This window comes from Manduca sexta, chromosome 25 (genome assembly GCF_014839805.1).
Source record: "Manduca sexta isolate Smith_Timp_Sample1 chromosome 25, JHU_Msex_v1.0, whole genome shotgun sequence".
Classification (NCBI taxonomy): Eukaryota; Metazoa; Arthropoda; class Insecta; order Lepidoptera; family Sphingidae; genus Manduca; species Manduca sexta.
In genome coordinates, this window is record NC_051139.1 from 15,983,258 (window position 1) to 16,005,978 (window position 22,721).

The 22,721-nt window shown below is 35.6% G+C and overlaps 1 protein-coding gene across 2 annotated transcripts in view; it reads right to left on the bottom strand.

Annotated features, from left to right (window-relative positions):
* Nucleotides 1–296: 296 nt before the first annotated feature.
* The window catches only part of LOC115448528 (17-beta-hydroxysteroid dehydrogenase 13), a 35,332-nt gene continuing 12,907 nt past the window's right edge, over nucleotides 297–22,721 (bottom strand). For both annotated transcript variants that reach the window (XM_030175983.2, XM_030175991.2), the window contains exons 3-8: nucleotides 8,542–8,701; nucleotides 6,866–7,017; nucleotides 5,918–6,095; nucleotides 5,375–5,560; nucleotides 4,768–4,950; nucleotides 297–2,379 (exon numbers count right to left, since the gene is read on the bottom strand). In XM_030175983.2, the coding sequence (XP_030031843.1) occupies nucleotides 2,302–2,379; nucleotides 4,768–4,950; nucleotides 5,375–5,560; nucleotides 5,918–6,095; nucleotides 6,866–7,017; nucleotides 8,542–8,701 (937 nt within the window). In that variant the 3' untranslated portion in view covers nucleotides 297–2,301. The remainder of the gene's footprint in view (nucleotides 2,380–4,767; nucleotides 4,951–5,374; nucleotides 5,561–5,917; nucleotides 6,096–6,865; nucleotides 7,018–8,541; nucleotides 8,702–22,721) is intronic.

A 22,721-nucleotide genomic window follows, 5' to 3' on the forward strand; every position in this document is an offset into this window, starting at 1 on the left:
CCGAGCGAAAATTGGACCGAGTCCCTACCCCTGTATATGCCCTACACCAACCAACCAAATCACGTTGGCTTTCTTCAGCTCATACGCGACAGCCCCGGAGATTTAATGGTCTTAAGAGTAGGTGAAGTCTAGGTTAACCCAACATCAAACCCGTTACAGCGATTCGTGCAAGGATTATTTTATTACATATTTTTTTTTTACAAAAGTTCCATTTTCGCATCTGGACATGTGGTATTTGGTTTATCATTTAATACATTCTTATTTTTTCTGTTAAGATATCAAATAAAAATAATAAATTATAAAATATTCTTTATTCTGAACTCCATACAAAAGTACACAAATCACATTACATTATTATCACAACCATAAACAGACACACATGGCAAAAAAATTATGTTTTGTGTAGCAGGATGATGGATATCGATGGCACATGACAAGAAAAAAAAAGGATAAAATGAAATGCATGTAAAGACTACTTTCTGCGTACAAAGGAATAATGCAGAAATTCAAACCTACCTTTTTCATCATTGTTTAAAAAAAAAACTACGCTGTGATATCCTAAATTTGGAACGGGCGTTTAATATTTGAATTTCGAACTAAATTTTGAAATTTAGAAACGAATAAACATTTTTGATTATAGTCCATGATTGCAAACGAGTGGATTACTCAAATGACCAGGATATAAAATCGCCCTAAAACAAGTTAGTATCTAGTTCATTTTACCTTGTAAGATGTGATAGATATAATACACTTTGATACTTGAAAAAGATATCAAGTTCTGTAGTTTATTAATTGAAAATATTACTAATGTAAGTCTCTTTTTTAAAAATTATAACATATTTGTTGTTGAAATTCTTATTAAGGTACTTCAAATAAATTAAAAACAGGTCTAAACTTATCAAAAACAACATCGATTTAAATTGTAATACAAAAATACTTAAAGGAAAGTTTATAAAAAAAGTCCTTGACGATGTCTTGATAGTTTCAAGTTATCATTATGAAATAGAGAATTGAATTTCTTCTAAGTTTACCTATAGTTTATAAGTTGACATTTTAATAAAGAAAAAAAAACAACGTTTTATAAATAAAAATCTAAAAAAACAAATCGCAAGCATAAGTTATCAGGCAAGATGGAAGAATGATAAATCTCATTCATCCTTAACTTCAGACAACCTTATCACCTAGTGGAATTATTTATAAAAAAGTCGACTTTAAAAACTAACCATCAGAGATTTCCCGATGATATTTTATGTATTTAAATAAATTGTTTCGTAAAAATTTCTTTTAAACAAACAGAAAATGTGGCATGTCTAAAAGAAATTTTCATTTTCTTAATATGACGATACAATGAAGAAGTTTTTTCTGTACGGACACTGAAAAGTTACTCCACTACATCTGATGGTAAATGTAGTAGGGTCCAATAGTATGTCGACTGACGAGAGATGATTACCCCTCGACAGTCGACACTATTATGCCGGCCTGTTGGTACGGTATATACACAGGCTGACCCCGGAACGCGACACTTTCGTGGGCCATTATGGCGGGTTTTAATAACTTGTGTACGATGGTTATCCGGGCGGAAATAAAATCTACCACTAGCAATACCCGCTAAAACAATGAAGGATGCACTAAGTAGTATCTATATGCATGGAAAAAGATTTTATATTCTATGCCCTATTAGCTTTAAAACTAAAAGAAACTATCGCGAGATTCTTTAATGTATACTTGAAATTATTATATACCTAGTTAAGTTTGAAATATCAATTTATTTAAAATGTCTCCAAAACTTTCAAGTACCAACGCAACATTTTAATTTCAGAGTGACCTCAATCAAACTCATAGTAGAAAGTATCTTCCTAAATTGTAAACTCATATTATAAAAATACAATTACAATTAAAACCGTGATATTTTTTTGTAATTAACCATAAAGTATTTACAAAAATTATCAAAAACACTAATGTTACAAAATAGACATTTTATTTTTTTATTTTCCTAACTTAATGCATTGACAGTCGGTCATATTTGCATTGGCATTATATGTTGTATCCAACATTTCATATTGAAAATGGACAATTTATTTTGTGCGATGCAGTATTCAAGATTAACCGTATGTTTTCGAAAAAACCCAACTTAGAAAACCGTCAAAATGTGATGTACCTAACACATTACCTAAATTGATGGTCATCTAAAGTTATCAAGTAGCAATTTCATTTAACTCTATTTTGTAATATTAGCCGCAATTCTATCTTCAAGCGTACATTAATTACAAGGCATTACATTATATAGATTCTTCTAGAATTTTACGTATGCGCCTCCAGTCCAGAGTCCAAGAAATCTTTCAGATATATCGGTACAGCACGGGGGAACAATCTGCAGATCTGAAAATATAAAAAAATAGATTAGTAATAATATATATAAAAATGAATCCCTATTTCCCTTGGTCACGCCATCACGCGTGAACGGCTGGACCGATTTCACTATTTTTTTTTTGTTGTGTTTGTTATTGTCAGGAGAAAGTTATTATGAAAAAAAAATCAAAAAATTGTGCGAAAATTAGAAAGTTTAAGAAAACTTGACGAAAATATTAATTTTATATAACTGTCAATCGTTTGAATTAACTCAGCGATCGACAAAATGCGCGCGTGCATACATAGTTAAGACGGGACAACGTCTGTCGAGTCAACTAGTATTCTATAAGATTTATTTTATATCATGGGACGGTAATAATTTTGTTGAAGAGATAAAATATGGTCAATATATTTAACACATAAAGTCTTTATCCTCGAAGGAGTAGGCAGAGGTGCAACCAAGGCAAACACTTTTCATATATATGTTCTGCCCATTAAGGAATAGCGGCGAGCCTATGGCATATCGGGGACAAGATCCAGAATATTCAATGTTATTTTTTATGTACAATAATGAAGAGACAAGAAAGCCGTTCACCTCATGTTTTTTTTTTATTGTTTTGAATGACCCGTTCGCCTGGTCGTAAGCGATACGACCAATAAACAGTAGAAACACCATCCAACACCTTGAATTACAAAGTATTGTTTGGTATTTTACTGCGCTCGCCATCTTAAGAAATGAAATGTTAAGTCTTATTATGTCCAGTAGTTACACTGGCTACAGAATTCTTCAAACCGGGACACAACAGTGCCTACACACTGCTGCTTGGCGGCAGAAATAGACATTGCGATGGTACCTATCTAGGCGGACTCTCACATACGTGAGACCTACCACCAGTGAATCATGGCAAGTAATTCGAATGTCCAGTGCCCACAATATGGCTTACGGCAAAATATTAGTTTCATAATTCATGACAAGGAAGTTATAAAACGAAACGTGTAAGTGAAATGAACGCGGGCGAAGTGAAAACTTGAGTGTAAACATTAACAATACTTAGTAGTTTTCTCTCAGTTACGTGAGTTAACCGATTATTACACTATTGCGTATATTTTAGTCAGAATTTGCCTTGAAATTGTAAGTATCCAATGATTGTCAATAAGCAGAGTCCATGTTGTGATCACTTTGGGTTCAACGTTCTTTTAAATATTGTGACAGGAAAAAGTATTTTCCGATTAGCATTTCTTTCTAACATCGTGAGGAATCCAGCACATCTGTGAAGTTCTCTATAGGAATTTCGAAGGTGTGTGAAGTCTACCCATCCGCACTAGGCCAGCGTGGTGGACTAAGGCCTAATCCCTCTCAGTAGTACAGGAGGCCCTTGCTCAGCAGTGGGCAAGTATATACTCGTATATATTATATTTTTTTCTAAAACAAGAACACTAGAGTATGGAATTTGTACTCTATAACGCGATAGGCCCCTATTGGTGAAAAATGAATGCCTTGGTCGGACCTCCATATCCTCCATACCCTTTCTATCTCTTTCTTTCCTTTCTATCCCTTTCTATCCAATGCTCCATACCCTTTTGAGTATAAAGGCGCAATGTATATTTATTTGTTCCATTATTTCGAAATCAAAATAGCCAGTATAGTAATGATAATGAACTTATGTACACAGGCCCTTAAATCCTAGAATAGCAGAACCTGTTTAGCTCGTTTTAGCATCAAAGGTTAGAGAACTGGCCGCACTGGTTCAGTCTCGCCTGAGTTAGTTAAGCGTATGTAATTATGTTACGGTTTGTGGACCAAGGCGAGGTTAGAAACTGCGAGCGGTTCTCGAGAATCCGTCTGGTACTTAATTGATATCTATCCATATAAAACAAAGTCCCCTTTTCTGGCTGTTTGTATGTTATCGATTTTCTCAAAATTTACTGAACGGATTTTTATGAAATTTGGTATGGAGATAGTTTAAGACCCTTGTATGGTTATAGGCTACTTTCTACCCCGGGAAAATCTCTTCCTTCAAGCGGGCGAAGCCGCGGGCAACAGCTAATATTTTATATATTGCAGGATATTAAAATCAGTGTACAGCGTGATTCTTCACTTTTCTTTGTGCGTATCTCATCATCAATAAACTCCTCCAATTTCATGCATTCGTTTCCGCGTTTACTCAATTAACAAACGTCCAAATATTTTCTAAAACCAGTTCCGTAATTTGCCATAGCGAGGCCCTATATCAAAATTTGTAGAGGCCTTTCAGGGCAGTGCGAACTTTTGGGCGCTTTCATGTAGGTATAGTTCAAGAGGGGCCCCTAAAGCTTGGAGGCCCTGTATCATTGATACGGCTGATGCGGCAGTAGCTACGCATCTGTCAAAATCTTTCGCATATAATATTTAAGTAGGATAATAAGTTAGTACAATACCGTATTGATGTAGTAAAGCGAGCTAGGTATGGTGATCTCGAAGTAGTTCCTGCGTACGGCGTCCACGATGCTGTCGGACGCCTCCTGCGGCGTCAGGATCTTCATCAGCGACGGGAACTTGATCTTGGGGTTCTTGCACAGCCCCGTGTCCACTATGTACGGGTAGATCACCGTGAATTTTATCTGGAAATGTATACATTTTAGAAATTGTGTGAATGTGATTTGTAACAGAGAGCATTAGAATTATTTTCCCTAAAAGGGGTTGATCTCATTTGTCAAGCAAGAAACTTGTCGTAAATACCCCAGGTCCTTCATGATTTATTTTAAAATTTTTGCGACAAACCTCTTGAAGTGAGATATGTGCAGTTGAAAGACATTAGACAATATTAGAAGCATAATTTTTGAACCAAATTTAAAGCGTTTTTTTTTTAAATTTAATTCTTAGGGCATGTTAACACTTAAAAAGTATTTGTTTCGATGCACCCTCGTGTCTCTATACACCTCGTCATCCGTGCTTAAACACTTCAAAATTTATAAAATTGCCATAGGCTCCTACGATCACTATAGCATTTCCTATTGTAACATATTCAATGTCTCATTTACTCACTCCACTAAAATCTCTAGGATCCTCCCTAAGTTCCTCATGCAGCGCCTCCATCAGACCCTTGACTGCGAACTTGGTGGCGCAGTAGGGCACCAGGTTGCGCAAGCCGACCACGCCAGCCATCGACGACATCGCTACTATGTGCCCGTGATTCCGCTCCATCATCGAAGGCAGGAAGGCTTGCAAGAGCTGGTAAAGCAGGACTTTGTGAAAACAAGTATTTAAATAAAATAATTTTATTAGTTCTAAGATATTGATGTAATTACGTATGTATTAGTAGCGGAGTTCCTGTAGCTGATGACGATGGTGGGGATGAGTATGATTAATAAAAATAAAAGTAACTTTACGTTCTCATTACTATTAAACATATAAAAAAAATATAGCAGTTTATGATATTAATAGAATTAGAAAAATAATCTTAATTGTTACACGTAGGCATAAGCATTTGAATAGTAAATGTTTTCCTTTTTTCATTTGATTCATTTCCGTGTAAATGTAGTTCTGAATTTATTACTATATTTGTTGTTTTTTAGAACTGTCGCTCACCCACAAATGAGCCAAGATATTGACGTCGAACGTGGAGCGGATCTCCTTGACAGACTGCTGCAGAAGCGGCTTGCAGGGCATGATACCAGCATTGTTCACCAGCATCGTCACCTCGCCCACCTCCCTCCTGATTTTCTCTGCCAATGCATTCACAGCGTCCCGATCTGTCACGTCGCATCTGAAGGACAAATCTGTATTTATCGCTTGAAGAGTTTTGTGGATCCGTACGTACTTAGTATTTCCACTTACTTAGCATTTAATACTATAATCTAACGTTCAATAGTCAAATAATTTAAAGATAGACAGTTATCATTTTCTATTTTAGCCAGTGTAACTACTGGACATAATAAGACTTAACATCTCATGTCTCAAGATTGCGAGCGCATTAGAATACCAAACAATACTTTGCAATTCAAGATATTGGATGGTGTTTCTACTGTTTATAGGCGATCGTATCGCTGACCATAGGCGAACGGCAATCCGTCTCGTCATTCAAAGCAATAAAAAATAGCGGGTAATGTGAGTAATTATAAATTATCATAAGTAATATCAGTCATCTTTAGTGCTTATGACGCAAACATTAAAAACCTGTTCATTTCGGTTTCGAAGAATGCGACTACACTGTTGAAATCTCGGGTTTGATCCGCGGTTCGGGAAAAGTGATTTTGTGTTTTTCTGTTCATTAAAGAGTCTAGAATTGAGGCCCATAATAACAATAAGAACTGGCAACATTTAGGCGTAATACCATACATATATACCTTCTGAAAAAGAAGAGGCGTAATGCTATGAATGTACAACCTGATCAGGAAAAGACTCGCCATGTTGTGGTTAAATATGATGGGAATTTTTACTAACAACGTTAACTTTAAACCAAAAAGCAAAAGTGGTATCTACAAAGCACGCTTTTGTTACCCTGGTCAGGCAAAAGAAATAATAGTGTTTTATTACTCGTATCTATGTGCCTTCCCCTTGTTCTCCTTGATCATGTCGACTGTCTCCTGATTGCCTGCTGGGTTGATGTCCACGCATACGATGATCCCGCCTAGTCGCGCGAACCGCATCGCCGTCTCACGGCCCATGCCGTGCCCTGCGCCCGTTATCTGGAAACAATGGTTTGACATATTAAAGAAAGTTCTAGATTAGTCGATTACAACACGGTTTTACTCATGTAAGTAGTCGGAATCGCCGACCAGTTTCGACCTATTAAGTAGGTCATCCTCAGGGGCGAGCGCTAAGAGGACGTCGCGTCGCGGAGGCGTCTCGATCACAAGAAAGTTCTAGACTATCGTATTGGGTACGTTTCTCGTATGTTTGAGTAGAGATTTTAAATGATAATCTATTTTGGTGACATTGTCTAATATTACTGATGAGAATGAGCAACGATTCTCTTCGATATATTGACAACGAATATAAACATTTAATATTTTAGATTTGTATTTTGATTTAACACATTATACGGAATTAAGATTAATGTGGAACCAGAATAAATAATTGAATTATTCTGAGTAAGAACGTATTATTGCCGCAAATAATACAAAGACCTCACAAGAAGACTAAAAATTGAAGACATTATAATTAAAATCTTTTTAAATTAATTATCTACTTGGTAATCGATTCATTAATTCCTTTCTTAATAACAATTATTTTTAAATAACAATTAGTTTTTACGTTTTTGCGTGTTATAAGTAAATAATGTAGTACCTATAGGTAAATATTCTTTATATTATACATACTCATAACACCTACATAACGTAGTACAACATTTATTTTAAGCTCAAAATCCGATCAAATTTAAATAAAAGCCACGAGGAACAAAGTACTTAACCATAAAAATTAAAGGCAACTACTTTGAATGCTCAAGTATATTCATATAAGTTTCGCGTAATATGAGTTAACTACATTACATATTGAATCCGCCTTCACATATGACATATCCACAGATTTTTGCTTTATGGGGGCAGCTGGCCAGAATACTAAAAAACCGGCCAAGTGCGAGTCTAAGCCTGTATGTTAGTAAAAGATCATTGATCGCGACAATTAAGACATAGTTATGGTATTTTTACTGTAAAATCAAATCCATAAGATTACAATATGAAAAACTGGAGGAGCATAAATTAAAGACATAAGTCTAAAAATTTAAGGTTTTCGGATTTTTTTCTTTGTATGTGTTATAAAACCTTCCCTCATGCCAAGTTTCAAGATTCTAGGTCGACTGGAAGTACCCTTTAGGTTTTGATTCCCTTGCGAGTTTTAAAAAATTTGCGACATAAACGGCTGTATTTTTGATTGCGTTGGCTTAGAAGTTTGATTTTTTCACAGCTCCAAGAGACAGTAGACCTGAGCATTTGATATAAATTACAGCTTAATACCTCCACGCGTTCCTGAGAAAAAGGGTCTTGACAGACGGATAACTATAAGGATTCCGTTTTCCCTTTTGAGGTACGGAACCCTAAAAAGTCGCTGTATTTTACAAAAGGTCTGCAAATCGCGAGACACATGGTTTTTTTTAAAGGGTGGGCAAAGATGTTTCCAGGGCGGAAATCGCCCACTTGACACTCCTTGGCACTTGGCAACAAGTTGATAGCAATGACGCAGCGCCTAATTGTTACAGAATAAAAACTAACGAGAATTATCTCCCCGCTGACGCTCTTGGGCTCCTGCGGCACGAAGAACTGATAGAGGCAGTGGAACCAGGTGAGCGTCATCTTGATGTAAAGCACCAGGATCTCCAGCGCCAGCGCCACGCCTTGGTACACCTTCATCACTATACCTTGTTCATCAGTCCTGAAACAAATTATACAAGTTTAATAAAAGTCGGTTATATAGCCTCGGTATGCCCTGCGACTGCCGTCCTGAGGTCCAAGGTTCCATGCCCTGTTTGAGTAAATGGCGAATGGCGTTCTCCCTATTACTCGAGATATAATATTACGGACAAAATGAGGATGTAAGACACCTACCTACCCCAGAACAGGGAAAATACCTGACGTTATATATGTGTAGTCACAAAAGTAGCTGAACAAATTAAAAAGTTAACTTCAAGATATATTATTTTTCAAACGATTGTTGATACGCCCACTAAAGTTTTTAGATGATTTGAAATTTTGAATTTATTTTTCTACTTTTATAGTCAGCCATACGTAAAAACAAAATGCTATTGTATTATTTATTGACATGAGAAAAAACACAGAAGTTTGCGACTCTCAGAACATTAACTCGTATCGTGTAAATCCATTAAGCAAACAATTAAATTAACAATATAGCACACACCAGAAATAAATACCGTACGTAGGTATATACCATCCATACGACCTTGCGAGATAATTGCTAACCAGACTCTTCACTCGACCACAGGCACTCAACCCTTTTATAGCTACGTTTTAAAAAATAATACAATTCACTCACTGCATTTATCAAACAATAAAGATAAGGACAGTAATTATGAAAATAAGGCATTTTATTTAACGTCGAAGAATTTGATAATTTGATAGCCAGTTTTGTTTACGTGCGCTTCAAATTGACCCCACTGCATCTGATGGTAAGTGGGGTGGGGTCCAATACAATGTCGACTGACGAGAGATGATTATCCTTCGAGTCGTACAATTAGCCGGCCTGTTGGAATATACACAGGCTGATCCCGGAACGCGTCACTCTCATGCGCGCCACTATGGCGGGTTTTAGCACCTTGTGCACGGGCTATATAAAATATATACCACCAGGAAAATTATGTCAACGTGTCTCTCGGAATGTATGCTACCTACACTGCCGTGGTAAGACCGCGTCAGGTAAACCTTATTTCGAGATAATCGAAGTTTTGTAAATATAGTTTTATAATTTTGTACGTAAAACTGAGATAGAGAAACTCTTTTAAGGTTTTTTTTAACAGGTTCTAAACAAGATACCATTATTTAGGTAAGTTCATTGTATGAGTATTTCTTTAAGCTATCTGGCGATATAAAAATAAAGTTTTGATTATTTTTGACATACCGCTTTAAGCTTAGTACGGCAGTACATGCAGTAGGTACTTAGAAACGAACCACACACTGTTTTTATAGCATGTATATTAAATACGATTCACTATCCACCCCTTAATAACCTGTTTTGCAAGTTTCAAATCAATGTTAACGACTATTTAATATAAACGAATATAGATTACTCATTTGATAACCATTTATTTTGGAATATATTTGACAATATGACTTGTATTTTATAGTCGTGAAAGATATTTTTAAATACATAAGGATATGCCCCTAGTGTTTCGTTTGGAATATATTTGACAGATGACTTGTATCAAAGATATATTTGAATTTATAAGAAAAATCGCGCTAGTGTTTCGATTCCTCGCGGTCAGAGGGTTAAATCAAAGCGGTAAATTGTACAGCTGAGTGACCACTTGAACCTTGAGGCTAGTATTATTGTCACGTGCATTACTTACTTCTTGATGCATTTCCTCATATAACATGTACAATTTTAATACTGATTTAACATTACTTCGTAATAATTGCGATATTAAAAATATTTACACCATATACCACCGGATGTATCGACTCCGGCCGCCTAATTGTGAACGACAATTTTGTGACAAAATAGCCATTTATTGGTATAATTGTATAATGATACGTATGTATAAGGCCACGTTTATAATAAAATTCTTAAGTTATACAGCAATGGCCAATCACGTATTTATAGCAATACATAAAATCGTTATCACAACTGTTTAGTATTCGAATGATAGCGACATCTGTTTTTGTCGTGAGTTAAGAACCTAAATATTTAAGAACTGCAACGGATCAAATCCATTTAATGTCGTAACAGCCATAGCATTATGGAGAATCTTTATAATATTAAGGAGGTCTAGCGTAGGGGATGAAAGGCCTATTTAGTATAAATAACTTATCAGAAGGTCTATAGACTGCCTCGGAAGCGTTGATCTACTGCATGCATGATACGACAGCGCTCTGAGGTTTTGGGTTCGAATTCCAGGCAAAGTGATATTTGGATATTTCTGCTCTGGATCAGCCCGAAGTCTGGAATTCGTGCGCGATATGGCGATAGGCTCGCCCCCTATCACATCATGGGACAGAACACACTAGGCGAAAAGTAGGTGCCCTGCGCCTCTGCATACCCTTTCGGGGATGAATGTATGATGTGTGTAGACTGATATTTTTTTTTCGTGACAACATGTAGCATGTGTCCATGACATATAAGTTTTCCCTGAGACTCGCCGAGCTTCACCGCTCGGTGTCATAAAATGCGTGCCACTGCTGATCCTGGCTTACAGGAGTTGTAGTGGTAGGTGTGAGGGCGGGAAAGTCTCATATAAATGTGTCCATATAATACTTGTTGTGCCCTTGCGTGTTACATCATTCCAATTTCGGAGTTTATCCGTTTACGTGGCGAAGTGTCCATATAACTAGATGCCTGCCGGCTTCTCTTTAGTATTTATGAAGGATCTAATTAACATTCGAAAGATCTGCAGTCCGCATTAATGAATATTAGTGCCTATATATTGTGTCGGGTTCCTTTTCAGAAAATTTTACCTTTCGCTACTGCTGATTTACTTCTTACAAACATCGAAATCTACACATTTCCACTTTTTAATATTAGCAAGAATACTTAGATATAAATAGGCGATAACATACCATATACCATACCAGTCGGATAATTTATTAAATGCCATTGACAGTTCTAATACTAATCGTGAAACACTCGTAATAGTTTGACATTGGATGCGTTTTGTAATGCGCTGGTTTCGCTGCCGTGGTGCAACTTCGAATCTCAGCTCCATCGTCGCTGACGTAAATATTACGATATTCAAAACTAATGGAATATTTTTTAGATGTTATCAGGTAGTTGAAGGATGGCTGGATGGCGTAGTTGTATCAGACTGCCCAGCTGAGGACTTAGGTTCCATCCCGGTGCAGACAAATTGGTATTGTATATTTCTGGTTTATACTCAGGAGTGTTGTACTGTGCGATACAACTTACAAACTTAAAAAATGTCTTTGTAAACGTATTTTACATTTACTCCTAGTAAAAAGCAATATTTTTTCTATATATTTTTTATTGCCTTGAATGACGAGATGAGCTTGCCGTTCGCCTGATGGTAAGCGATACGACCGCCCATAAACAGTAGAAACACCATCCAACACCTTGAATTACAAAGTATTCTTTGGTATTCAACTACGCTCGCCATCCTGAGACATGAGATGTTAAGTCTTATGTACACTGCCTACAATGTCGCATACAATGTGATATACCTAGTAAGTCTTGACATGACTAATTTATAGTCATAATAAAGTTGCTTCTAGTCCTCTTGCACGACTCATACTCCGATGTCAATTGAACAGAATACACACACTTAGAATTAATTAAACTATACACCATTAGTATTTATTTATTAAAAATAATTGGGTTATCTGCTGCCGTTACCGAACACAATATACGCGATGAAAAAAAAATATGATAACATAAATAGTTTTTGGTCAGTTACATTGATCTATAATTCTGATTTAATATCGTCCACAAGTCAATTCATAAAACTTTATAGTTTTTACTATGTTTTATTGTCATTCATTAAATAATCGTATAAGTGTGACCTACAATATAAATACTACATATTGTGTTTATAAATAAATGCAGGAGTTATTTTTATTTATTTATAATTTTAACTCGTCGTAGTTTATCATTATGTCAATATAAACTCTGACTGCATATTTAAAATGTCTTACGTTATATTCTTTTTTAATTAAGTAATTAAAAACTATTGGTGTATACGTCAGCCATTATATGCGGGTCGTGAAAGCGACGGACGAAAATAAAAGTCACTCGATACTCATTTAGACCCCAGATCTTACCATCATGTATTTTTATTTTAAAACATGAAGTATTTTATAAATACTTCAACATACAAATACGTTCAATATTTTTTTTTATAATATTTGTTTTCAATTAAGACGATATCGTTAAAGCTTTAATTAAAACAATAAAAAATTATATTGGTATATTTGTTAACATGCCTTAAAGAGGGCAATACCATATGGCAAACAAAATAAGGCGCCAAGGGCATATGAATAAGGAAATAAGATGCTGCATTTATACAAAACAAAACTCAACACGCCTTTATCACTGAAGGGGTGGCATAGGTAGGATCCGTTTCACCGTGTGTATTCCGTCCTATTATATGATAGGATCAAGCCTATCACCAAATGGAGTACAAAATCCAGACTCCGGGCTGGTAGTACCGAAACAGAAAACCCAATAACACTGCCCTACCCGGTGATCGAACCCCAGACAATACAACTACGCCACTGAGGCAGATATAACCTAACCCAAAGCCTTATATTGCCACGGTTTTGATGTGAAAACAATCAACACATTTTACAACCTATTATAACCCATAGCCGAATATCGCCGCGTTATATTTGTATAAACAATTAACAATTTTAGTTCAACTGAGTGGTTCATATTTTTCGGCATCAATTCGTCTGCGCGACGCCTTAAAACACATATTGACAAGAACTGACTCAATCCAGCTATTTGATCTGAACACGTTTGTATGTACACGTTTTAAATGTCACGATGTGCCAACGACTTACACAAGCCGTTTCGGACACAGCGGCCCAAGTTCGAGGTTATCGGCGCAAGCGCAACCGAATATATTGAATTCGTATTTGAATGGACTTTGGGAAGTGTTTTGATATGTGTATGTAACATAATATTGCAAAATATAACTAATATTAATTTACTACTATTATTATGTATGGCAAAGTTTGTAAAAATATTTATTACCAATAAGAAGTGAACTCGGAAACCGCTGAACGGATTGTGATAAAGTTTTGCAAATGGTTGGACCATTGTCATGGTTTAAAAGTAGGTTACTTTTCATCACGCATTATAACAGCAGGATAGGTATTTCATGCGAACAGTCAAATATTTAAAAATAATTTATCGTAGCTGAAGAATCTAAGGGCCATATTGACAAAGCAATAGCACTTTTGATAAAGATCGTATAACTAAGATATTGAACTATTTAGTACATAAAACATGAGATGTCAATTAAGCGCTAGTTGTTAGCCGCGTTGGCGCTGTATAATAAATAAAACAAAACTATAAAAATGCCATACACTTAATCATTTGAGATGTTGATATCTGTTAATCATACACTTACGATCTTAAGATAATAACTTTACAAGCAGCGTCTCAGTTTTATGGCACTTGAGAGCGGTTCAGCTTCTATTAATATGGTCCTTAATCATTATAAATTTGAATCCAGAAGCGTAACAATTGGTCGTCGTAGAATAGAACTTCTCATAGAGCAGAAGCTATTATTTTCCCAAATATTTATCACCTGAGCTATGAAATGTTTATTATTCTATGCCTGTCATTCATTAAAAACAATGAATCACATTGCGGTTTCTTTTGTTTTATTTTTGTTCACGGCCACCGTTTTTTAGGAATGTTTACATATGATTCTAAGTAGCTTCCACACTCCTAATACAATAATGTAAGTTATATATATAATGTATATAAATAGTCTTCATTTGCATAGAAATATTATAATTCATAATTATTAATTATTTCCGTTAATTATTATATAGACCGTGAAATGAATCTGCACGTATAACATTGCGTGATTATTGTATTTTTTTCTCAATGACGAGACAAGCAATACGTTAACCTGTTACTATCAATCAAGACTACCCTACTATTACTACCCATGAATAAATATTTACTGATGATAGGGTGCAAGTATCCGCCCGTAGAAAGACCGATGACAAGGTGTAAAAACCGCCAGACTAGCCCATAGGTATCGCGTTCCGGGACCCTGTGTTTTTCTCGTTTCAATCAAGCCGGTATACAGGGTCATTTTGGCATGGCGTTACTAAATGAAACCACATACTTATCTACTTGGGGATAACACTTTATAATAAGTAACTTGAGATGTAGTTGTAAAATAAAAAAAGTGTAAGTTTCGAACAAAATAAATATTAATAAAAAGTAATTTTATTTTTATGCGCCCTAATGCTACTACTACTACCACTCTAAGAGAATTCGTCTCAGCGGCAGCATTATACTTTCACTCAGAAATACTCTCATGCACACGCCATTTTCGCATTAAGAGCGTTTACGCATCCGCGCGCCGTATGTCTCAAAAACAGCACTTTTCGAAGGAGATAATATCCATCAAAACATTATTTAAAAAACATATGAATTAGTAATTATTATAGAAAATTTTGTTGTCTAAAAAGTTAGTAGAGAAAATTTTTAGATTTATTGAGTATTTGTAAATTGTTTAATGATTTCTCAACAGAGGTTTTCAAATTTGCGCTTCGAACGTCTATTTCGAAGCTCAAAATATCTTAAACCACTAAGGAACATAACAATATGTTATTTTTATCTAACTAAAAAGATCCTGAAGAAAAAAGTTAGTAGAGAAAAAATATCTTTTTATGTTTAATTCATGAGAAATAAAAATTCAAAGAATTCGAAAATTTCAGAAATGTTGGTCATTTAAATGATTTTTTTTATCACTATATCTTACGTAATTGAATATAATATTGGATTACTATAATAGAAGAACATCTCCTTAAAAACATACAATTTAAAAATTCTACAAAATTAGTTCTGTTATTTTTCTATAAATATTTTAAATACCACTATAAAACGCAACGCGCAAATCGTTTCAAATTAGACCGCCTTGAGGCTTTCTAGAGAGAGGACGTATCGCTCGTCGCTCCGGCGAGACTCCAGTTGGACTTTGCTGTGCGTAGAAAAATAGTCACGTGTATACAGTGATTGCCACATCTTAGTACTTTAGTAAGTAAAATATTTTTTCTTTAATGATTGACAATAATTTTAGTAGTTACTATAAATTATTATTATATTATTATGTTTCAGACACAATGGGAAGTAAAGCTATTTCTAGGCAAGAAAAGGAAACGTAACAACGCTGAAACTTCGGCTAAAGCAAAAGCTAAAAGATTGATGTACTAATGTTATAACATGCGACTGTGGTTATGGTTGTTGCTTTTTTTACTCATTAAACACTTGAGCATAGTTACTCGAAGGAAAAAATGGAACCTTAAGCTAAAAACAATTAGCCCATTGAAATGTTACATGAGCTTTGTATTTTTAGAGGACCCAATTTTATTTTTAGAACATGTGGGGGGTCAATAGAAGCTTAATCTCAAGTTTGTGAGGTCGCCCCCCTTGTCCCCTGGCCGCCATCATGGAAAAAGGGGTGAAAACACTTTTTTCACGATATCTCGGAAACTATGCGTCTTACATAAATTTTGTAAAGTCATAATTTGTAGCAAATTGTTTTGCCTGCAAATATGTTTTTTTTCTCCTTTAGAATCACTGCTGTCCCGTTGTCAAAACGTTTACAACTCGCCAAATACGCAGTGCGCGAGTCCCACTCGCACTTGGCTGATTTTTTTGCATAATGCATAGGTACGCTTACTTTCAAATAACAAGGTTTTTGTGTTCACTGATGCGCACTGTTAAGAAAATTCAAGTGACGAGAGACGGAATCCTATATCTTTCTTCTCTTTGAACCTTAGAAATAAGGGATTTGGTAATTTATGTAGGTAGTGAATAAAACTACTAGTAGTAGTTAGTATACCTATCTTCTTAACTATTTGGGCTAGTTTAGGTTTACACACTCACATCAATTTTACATATAATTTTATCCTGACGTTTAACCCTGTGCAGGTTTCGGCGTCATTATACTTGTATAAATTAAACGCGTCTAGATCCATATGCAGTTTTACTTAAGTATGTAGTGTTTGCGTAAACTTCGATAACAATAATAGTATATTCCATATATTTTTTTTAATTTTTATGTAATCGTGCCTGATATTACACTCAAAATAAATAAGGTTATTAAAAGCCGCAAAATTATAGATTTTCAATATTTTTTGGATCAAATTAAAACACTCAATAACCACAACAGAGCAACAGGTTGTAGTATCGAACATTTACAACTATTGAAAGAGAATGTTTGCTTGCAGTCAACATTTTTAATGAAGTGTAATATGTGCAATATGGAATTTAAGCTATTTAAGCGCTAAGAGATATACTGATAGTATGGACGTATATCGTGGAACTGTGAATGGAGCTATGATGACTGAAGTTGGTAGATCAAATTTAAACGAACAGTTAGCTTCCATAGATTTACCAATATTAACGCAAAATGTTTACATGAAATGTTACGACGAGTTAGCTAAATGATTGAAATTAGCTGCAGAGGACAGGATGCAAGAGGCCGCTAGGGAAGAAACTGATAAAGATGTTGCCTGTGGCGATGTAAAAGACGGTATTCCCATACTTACAGTCAAAGCTGACTGCTGTTGGTCAAAAAAAAGTACAGAACCAACTATTTTGCTTCGTCGTGTGTCGCAAATATTATGCAAAACTATGGATATAAAACTGGTAAATTGTTATACATGGATGTACAATCGATCGATTGATGGTCGATGTCACTGAGAAGCAATACCTATTAAAAAAAAAAACTATCCAAAAAATATAACCAACTTCCGAAAAAAGAAGTCTTTTATTTCTCACTTTTTAGTTATACACCTAAAAATGACATCTCATTACATACACCTTCTGACTCAAAATATAAATTCCAATATGTAATTTCTAATGACTTAATTTAAACTTTCAATACGCTAAATATTAAAAACTGCAGATCTATGGAGTAATTATGTGGTCCATTATAAACATCGTAGCACAGTAATTTTCCTGATTTATTGTCTGATTACGGAGTTCTGGTGCCTATCTTTCGGCTTCATGATGAGCTCCACTTTACTAAGGGTACTTTCTAAATGCAAATGCTTAAATTTTTAAGCATTTGCATTTAAAAAGTGAAAATAACAATTTGTAAAATTGCCGTTAAAATTTGTTAAAAATGTTTATTTTTTTTTTATAATTACAAAATGATACATATAAACTATTTCATGATGAATTCTTATATATTTAATAATAGAATTCTTCATTTATCATAAATTCATAAATCATAAGTTACATTCCAATTAGATAATTAAAGCGAAAAGATCAAAATTGGTTGGTCTGACTATAAAGATAGCCGACGCGCTAACTCTACGCACACAGCTACGCAATGGCTCTGTGTGAGTGAATTTTGCGAAGAATTACCTATAGTTGACTTCACGCGCGGCACGTAAACGCTCTTAAACTACAAAATGATAAAAAAATCAGAAAACTAAAACCAGGATTTTTGGTGAAAATATTCGTTATTAATGGATGTTGTCACAATGTCAGCAAATGCGAAGACGAGTATGTGGTTTCATTCAGTAAAGCAATATCAAAATGACCCTGTATGTCGACAAGCGGGGGATAATATCTCTCATCAGTCAACTCTTGGACCCTCCACTAACCAAAAGTACAATAGGGTCACATTGTCGTACACTTATAACAAACAAAAATCACAAGGCTCTGCTTGTCCTCATAAAATACCAACAAGTTACGTCTCATGCTTATCAATAAACCAGTTACGATGTCCTTAAAAAAGGAATGGTGCAGTATTTTCACGCTTCTGCGGCGTGGAAGAAATAGACGCCATGGACGTAAGTAATTTTCCGCGGTTGGCCAAAAAATAAATAAAATAACTGGTGTGTACTTGCATATTGATAATTTTGGTCATTATAACAGAAGTAGTAGAAGTAGCAGAAGATCTACTGGATGAGCACCACGCAATGCTGTGGTGGATAGTGGATACGGTCCATTCAACCCTCTCGATATATGCGCTCATGATAGAACCGAGGTTCCAGGTAGGTAGGTAATCCAGACGGATTCCCAGAATACCTACTTGTTTTACGAATAACGTAACCGAACTGATGGTGGATACAGAAGTCTACATGGATTTAAATCTATACTATTATATAAAGCTGAAGAGTTTGTTTGTTTGTTTGTTTGAACGCGCTAATCTCAGGAACTACCGGTCCAAACTGAAAAATTCTTTTTGCGTTGGATAGCCCTATGTTCGTGGAGTGCTATAGGCTATATATCATCACGCTATACCCAATAGGAGCGGAGCAGTAATGCCTAATCTCAGGAACTACCGGTCCAAACTGAAAAATTCTTTTTGCGTTGGATAGCCCTTTGTTCGTGGAGTGCTATAGGCTATATATCATCACGCTATACCCAATAGGAGCGGAGCAGTAATGGCTAACCTCAGGAACTACCGGTCCAAACTGAAAAATTCTTTTTGCGTTGGATAGCCCTTTGTTCGTGGAGTGCTATAGGCTATATATCATCACGCTATACCCAATAGGAGCGGAGCAGTAATGGCTAACCTCAGGAACTACCGGTCCAAACTGAAAAATTCTTTTGCGTTGGATAGCCCTTTGTTCGTGGAGTGCTATAGGCTATATATCATCACGCTATACCCAATAGGAGCGGAGCAGTAATGGCTAACCTCAGGAACTACCGGTCCAAACTGAAAAATTCTTTCTGCGTTGGATAGCCCTTTGTTCGTGGAATGCTATAGGCTATATATCATTACGCTATACCCAATAGGAGCAGAGCAGTAATGGCTAATCTCAGGAACTACCGGTCCAAACTGAAAAAATATTTTTGCGTTGGATAGCCTTTTGTGCGTGGAGTGCTATAGGCTATATATCATCACGCTATACCCAATAGGAGCAGAGCAGTAATCGCTAATCTCAGGAACTACCGGTTCGAACTGAGAAAATATTTTTGTGTTGGATAGCCCTTTGTTCCTGGAGTGCTATAGGTTATATATCGTCACGCTATGACCAATAGGAGCGGAGCAGTAATGAAACATGATGCAAAAAAGGGGACAATTTATTAGTTTTGAGAGCTTCTGTTGCGTGCGCTGCGTAAACGGTTAAAGTTATGCAACAATAATGTATGACGGGATTGTTCCTCTTAAAAAGTTCTACAAAAATATATCATAAAACAAAGTCTCCGCTGCATCGGTCTGCCCGAACGTGTTAAACTCAAAAACTACCCAACGTATTAGGATAAAATTTGGTATGGAGACAGTTTGAGACCCTGGGAAGAACATAGGCTCCCGGGAAAATATATAGCGTGACTTTCATAACGGAAAACTTTAGCCCGAAAAACTTTATAACGCGGGCGGAGTCGCGGGCAAAAGCTAGTTATTTGTAAATAGCTTTTGCGCGCAGCTTCGCCCGTGTGAAGGAGTTTTCCGGAATTAATTCCCGGGATAGAAAGTAGTCTATAGTTAGTAGTCTATAGTTTCCAGGGTCATCAACTATCTCCATACTAAATTTCATAAAAATCCTTTCAGTAGACTTTGAGAAAATCGATAACATACAGACAGACAGAAAAGGGGACTTTGTTTTATAATGTGTATAGATATTTAAACTCTGTCTCTACCGGTCTAAGTCTAGAACATCTTCCATTTACTATGTCCTCGGTTGTTCCTGCCAAACGCAAATATAGTAGATTTCACTGCAATACTTTTAATTCATAATTATTAACTACAGCGAAATTAATCATATGCTGAAGGCCACAGTGCAAAAACAACCCAGAAACAAACCAGATGCAATTTAAATTATTTTAACAACGAGTTTTTGTGCAATTCCGCGTTGGCAACATTTAATTTTAAAGCAGTTTTAATATTTAAATCAGTTTCGTCCGTTTAATACTTGACTTGATCTTTTAGATAGAAATATCTTATGATGGCGAATGAATGATGTTGATAACATCAACAATTCCGTCAGGAAACATAGTGCAAGGTTTAACATTCGAGAATATAAGATATTATACCATTGAAAATGTTTAAAGTTAACAATTAAAGCACTACACTGCCATTCTAGCTCTGTTTTATTTTATGCCTAGTTTCATGATGCTTAGAAGTCAAGAACTGTGCTTGCAAATATCTATTTGCAAGCACAGTAGATATCTATCTAGAAACAAGCAATAACTTACTAAAAAAGGACAGATCTAGTAATTTCAAACACAATAAATTTGATTTAGATTCAGAATCCAAACCCACGTCCAAAGCTTGCACGCGTTACCAAAACCACGAACGCCTTGTTTGGAGATATGCTACATCTCTTGCAATAGATATGAAACTGAAGACGCAACCGCTGTCGCTAATATTGGCGAAATACCATCTATTTGGAAACGTAGAAATTTGCAGTGATTTTTTGGTGGAGCCAAGCAAGGCTGACTGGCTATTGTCAGACTATATTATGTAGCGATGGTGAAGAATTAAATTTTCTGAAAGAGAATCCGACCCAAAATATAGGTACTAATATTAATTAAGGTATATACAGCCCACTATGCTATACATATTATTTATTTTTCATTTATTTTAATATATTCCTTACATGTATTAGAAGATAAGCCGGTAGGAATCAAATTATATAGGCCCCTCGCGACTGTTATGTGATGAATGGCAAGGCACAAACTGCCTAGTACCGCTACATTACAGAAAACCAACGTGAAGTGACCAATATTCTACTATATATCATGTGTTGAGTAAGATTTTTTAACAATATCACCCCTTCTGTTTCCTAACGCCCTATTTCTTTCGTATTAATTATTTTTCTGATGGATGTTTTCGTATTGACTATGTCACTAACATCAGATTATAATCTATAGGTTTATTTATTGGAAATTCATCTGCTATGAGGATTCTTCTCTACAAACTAATTCAGTACTAACTCAAGCGATTTTTCGGTTTCTAAATTATAATTAAGTAAGTAATTTATAGGTAAGTATGTAAATTAACCTCTTGGTGTTAAAAAAGACCAAATAGTCCGATAGCCAAATTTCTAAAATATTTTGTACCATTGCTTTACTCTCACTCTTTGACTGCCTCGGTGGCGTAGTTGTACTGCATGCGCGGTGCGGCAGCGCTCTGAGGTCCTGGGTTCGAATCCCGGGTCAGGCAAAGTGATATTTGGGTTTTTCTGCTCAGTATCAGCCCGGAGTCTGGAATTTGTGCCCGATATGGCGAAAGGCTCGCCCCCTATCACATCATGGGACGGAACAAACTTGGCGAAAAGTGGGTGCCATGGTTGCGCCTCTGCATACCCCTTCGGGGATAAAATGCGTGATGTTGTGTGTTTGTGCTTTACTCTCAAAATTAAAAAATATAAAAGTAAGCATTCGAGAAGAGTTGAATGCTTCTTAAATCCATTTTTGAATTGACATTTTAATGTACTATGTAATTAAAGACACTTGTAATTGTGAATTAGCATTACTTTGCCGGCATACAATTTAGATTTATCCTCATTAAGTACAGTTATGTAAGCAATTGCCTTCGTATCCTGCGGATGCTATGAACAAGGTTACTTCAATACATCGGTTTCTTCTCCACAACCTTCATTCGGTACTAGCTCGAACGATTTCGCGGTTATACATCATAATTACTATAGGCAAGTATGTGAACCTCGTAGTGTTAAAATAGATTAAATATTCCAATGACCAAATTTATCAAGTATTTTGTATCATTGTCTTATTCTCTAGTCGCCATACGTATATCCGCTGATTTTAATGTATTTCACATATCATCATCATCATCAGCCTATATCTTTGTCCACTGCTGGACATACGCCTCCTCTAATATGCGCCATTTTACCCTGTCTTAGGCCTTTCGCATTAAGTTCTTACCAGAGACCTTACGAAGATCGTCACTCCACCTAGTTGGAGATCGTCCTACACTACGTCCTACCTACATTGAAATACATAATAAAAACTAATTAAGGTTATAGCTTAAGGTCAATTTTTCATACATTTTGTTTCACCTTTAATCATTAAAGGTGAAACAAAATGTATGAAAAAT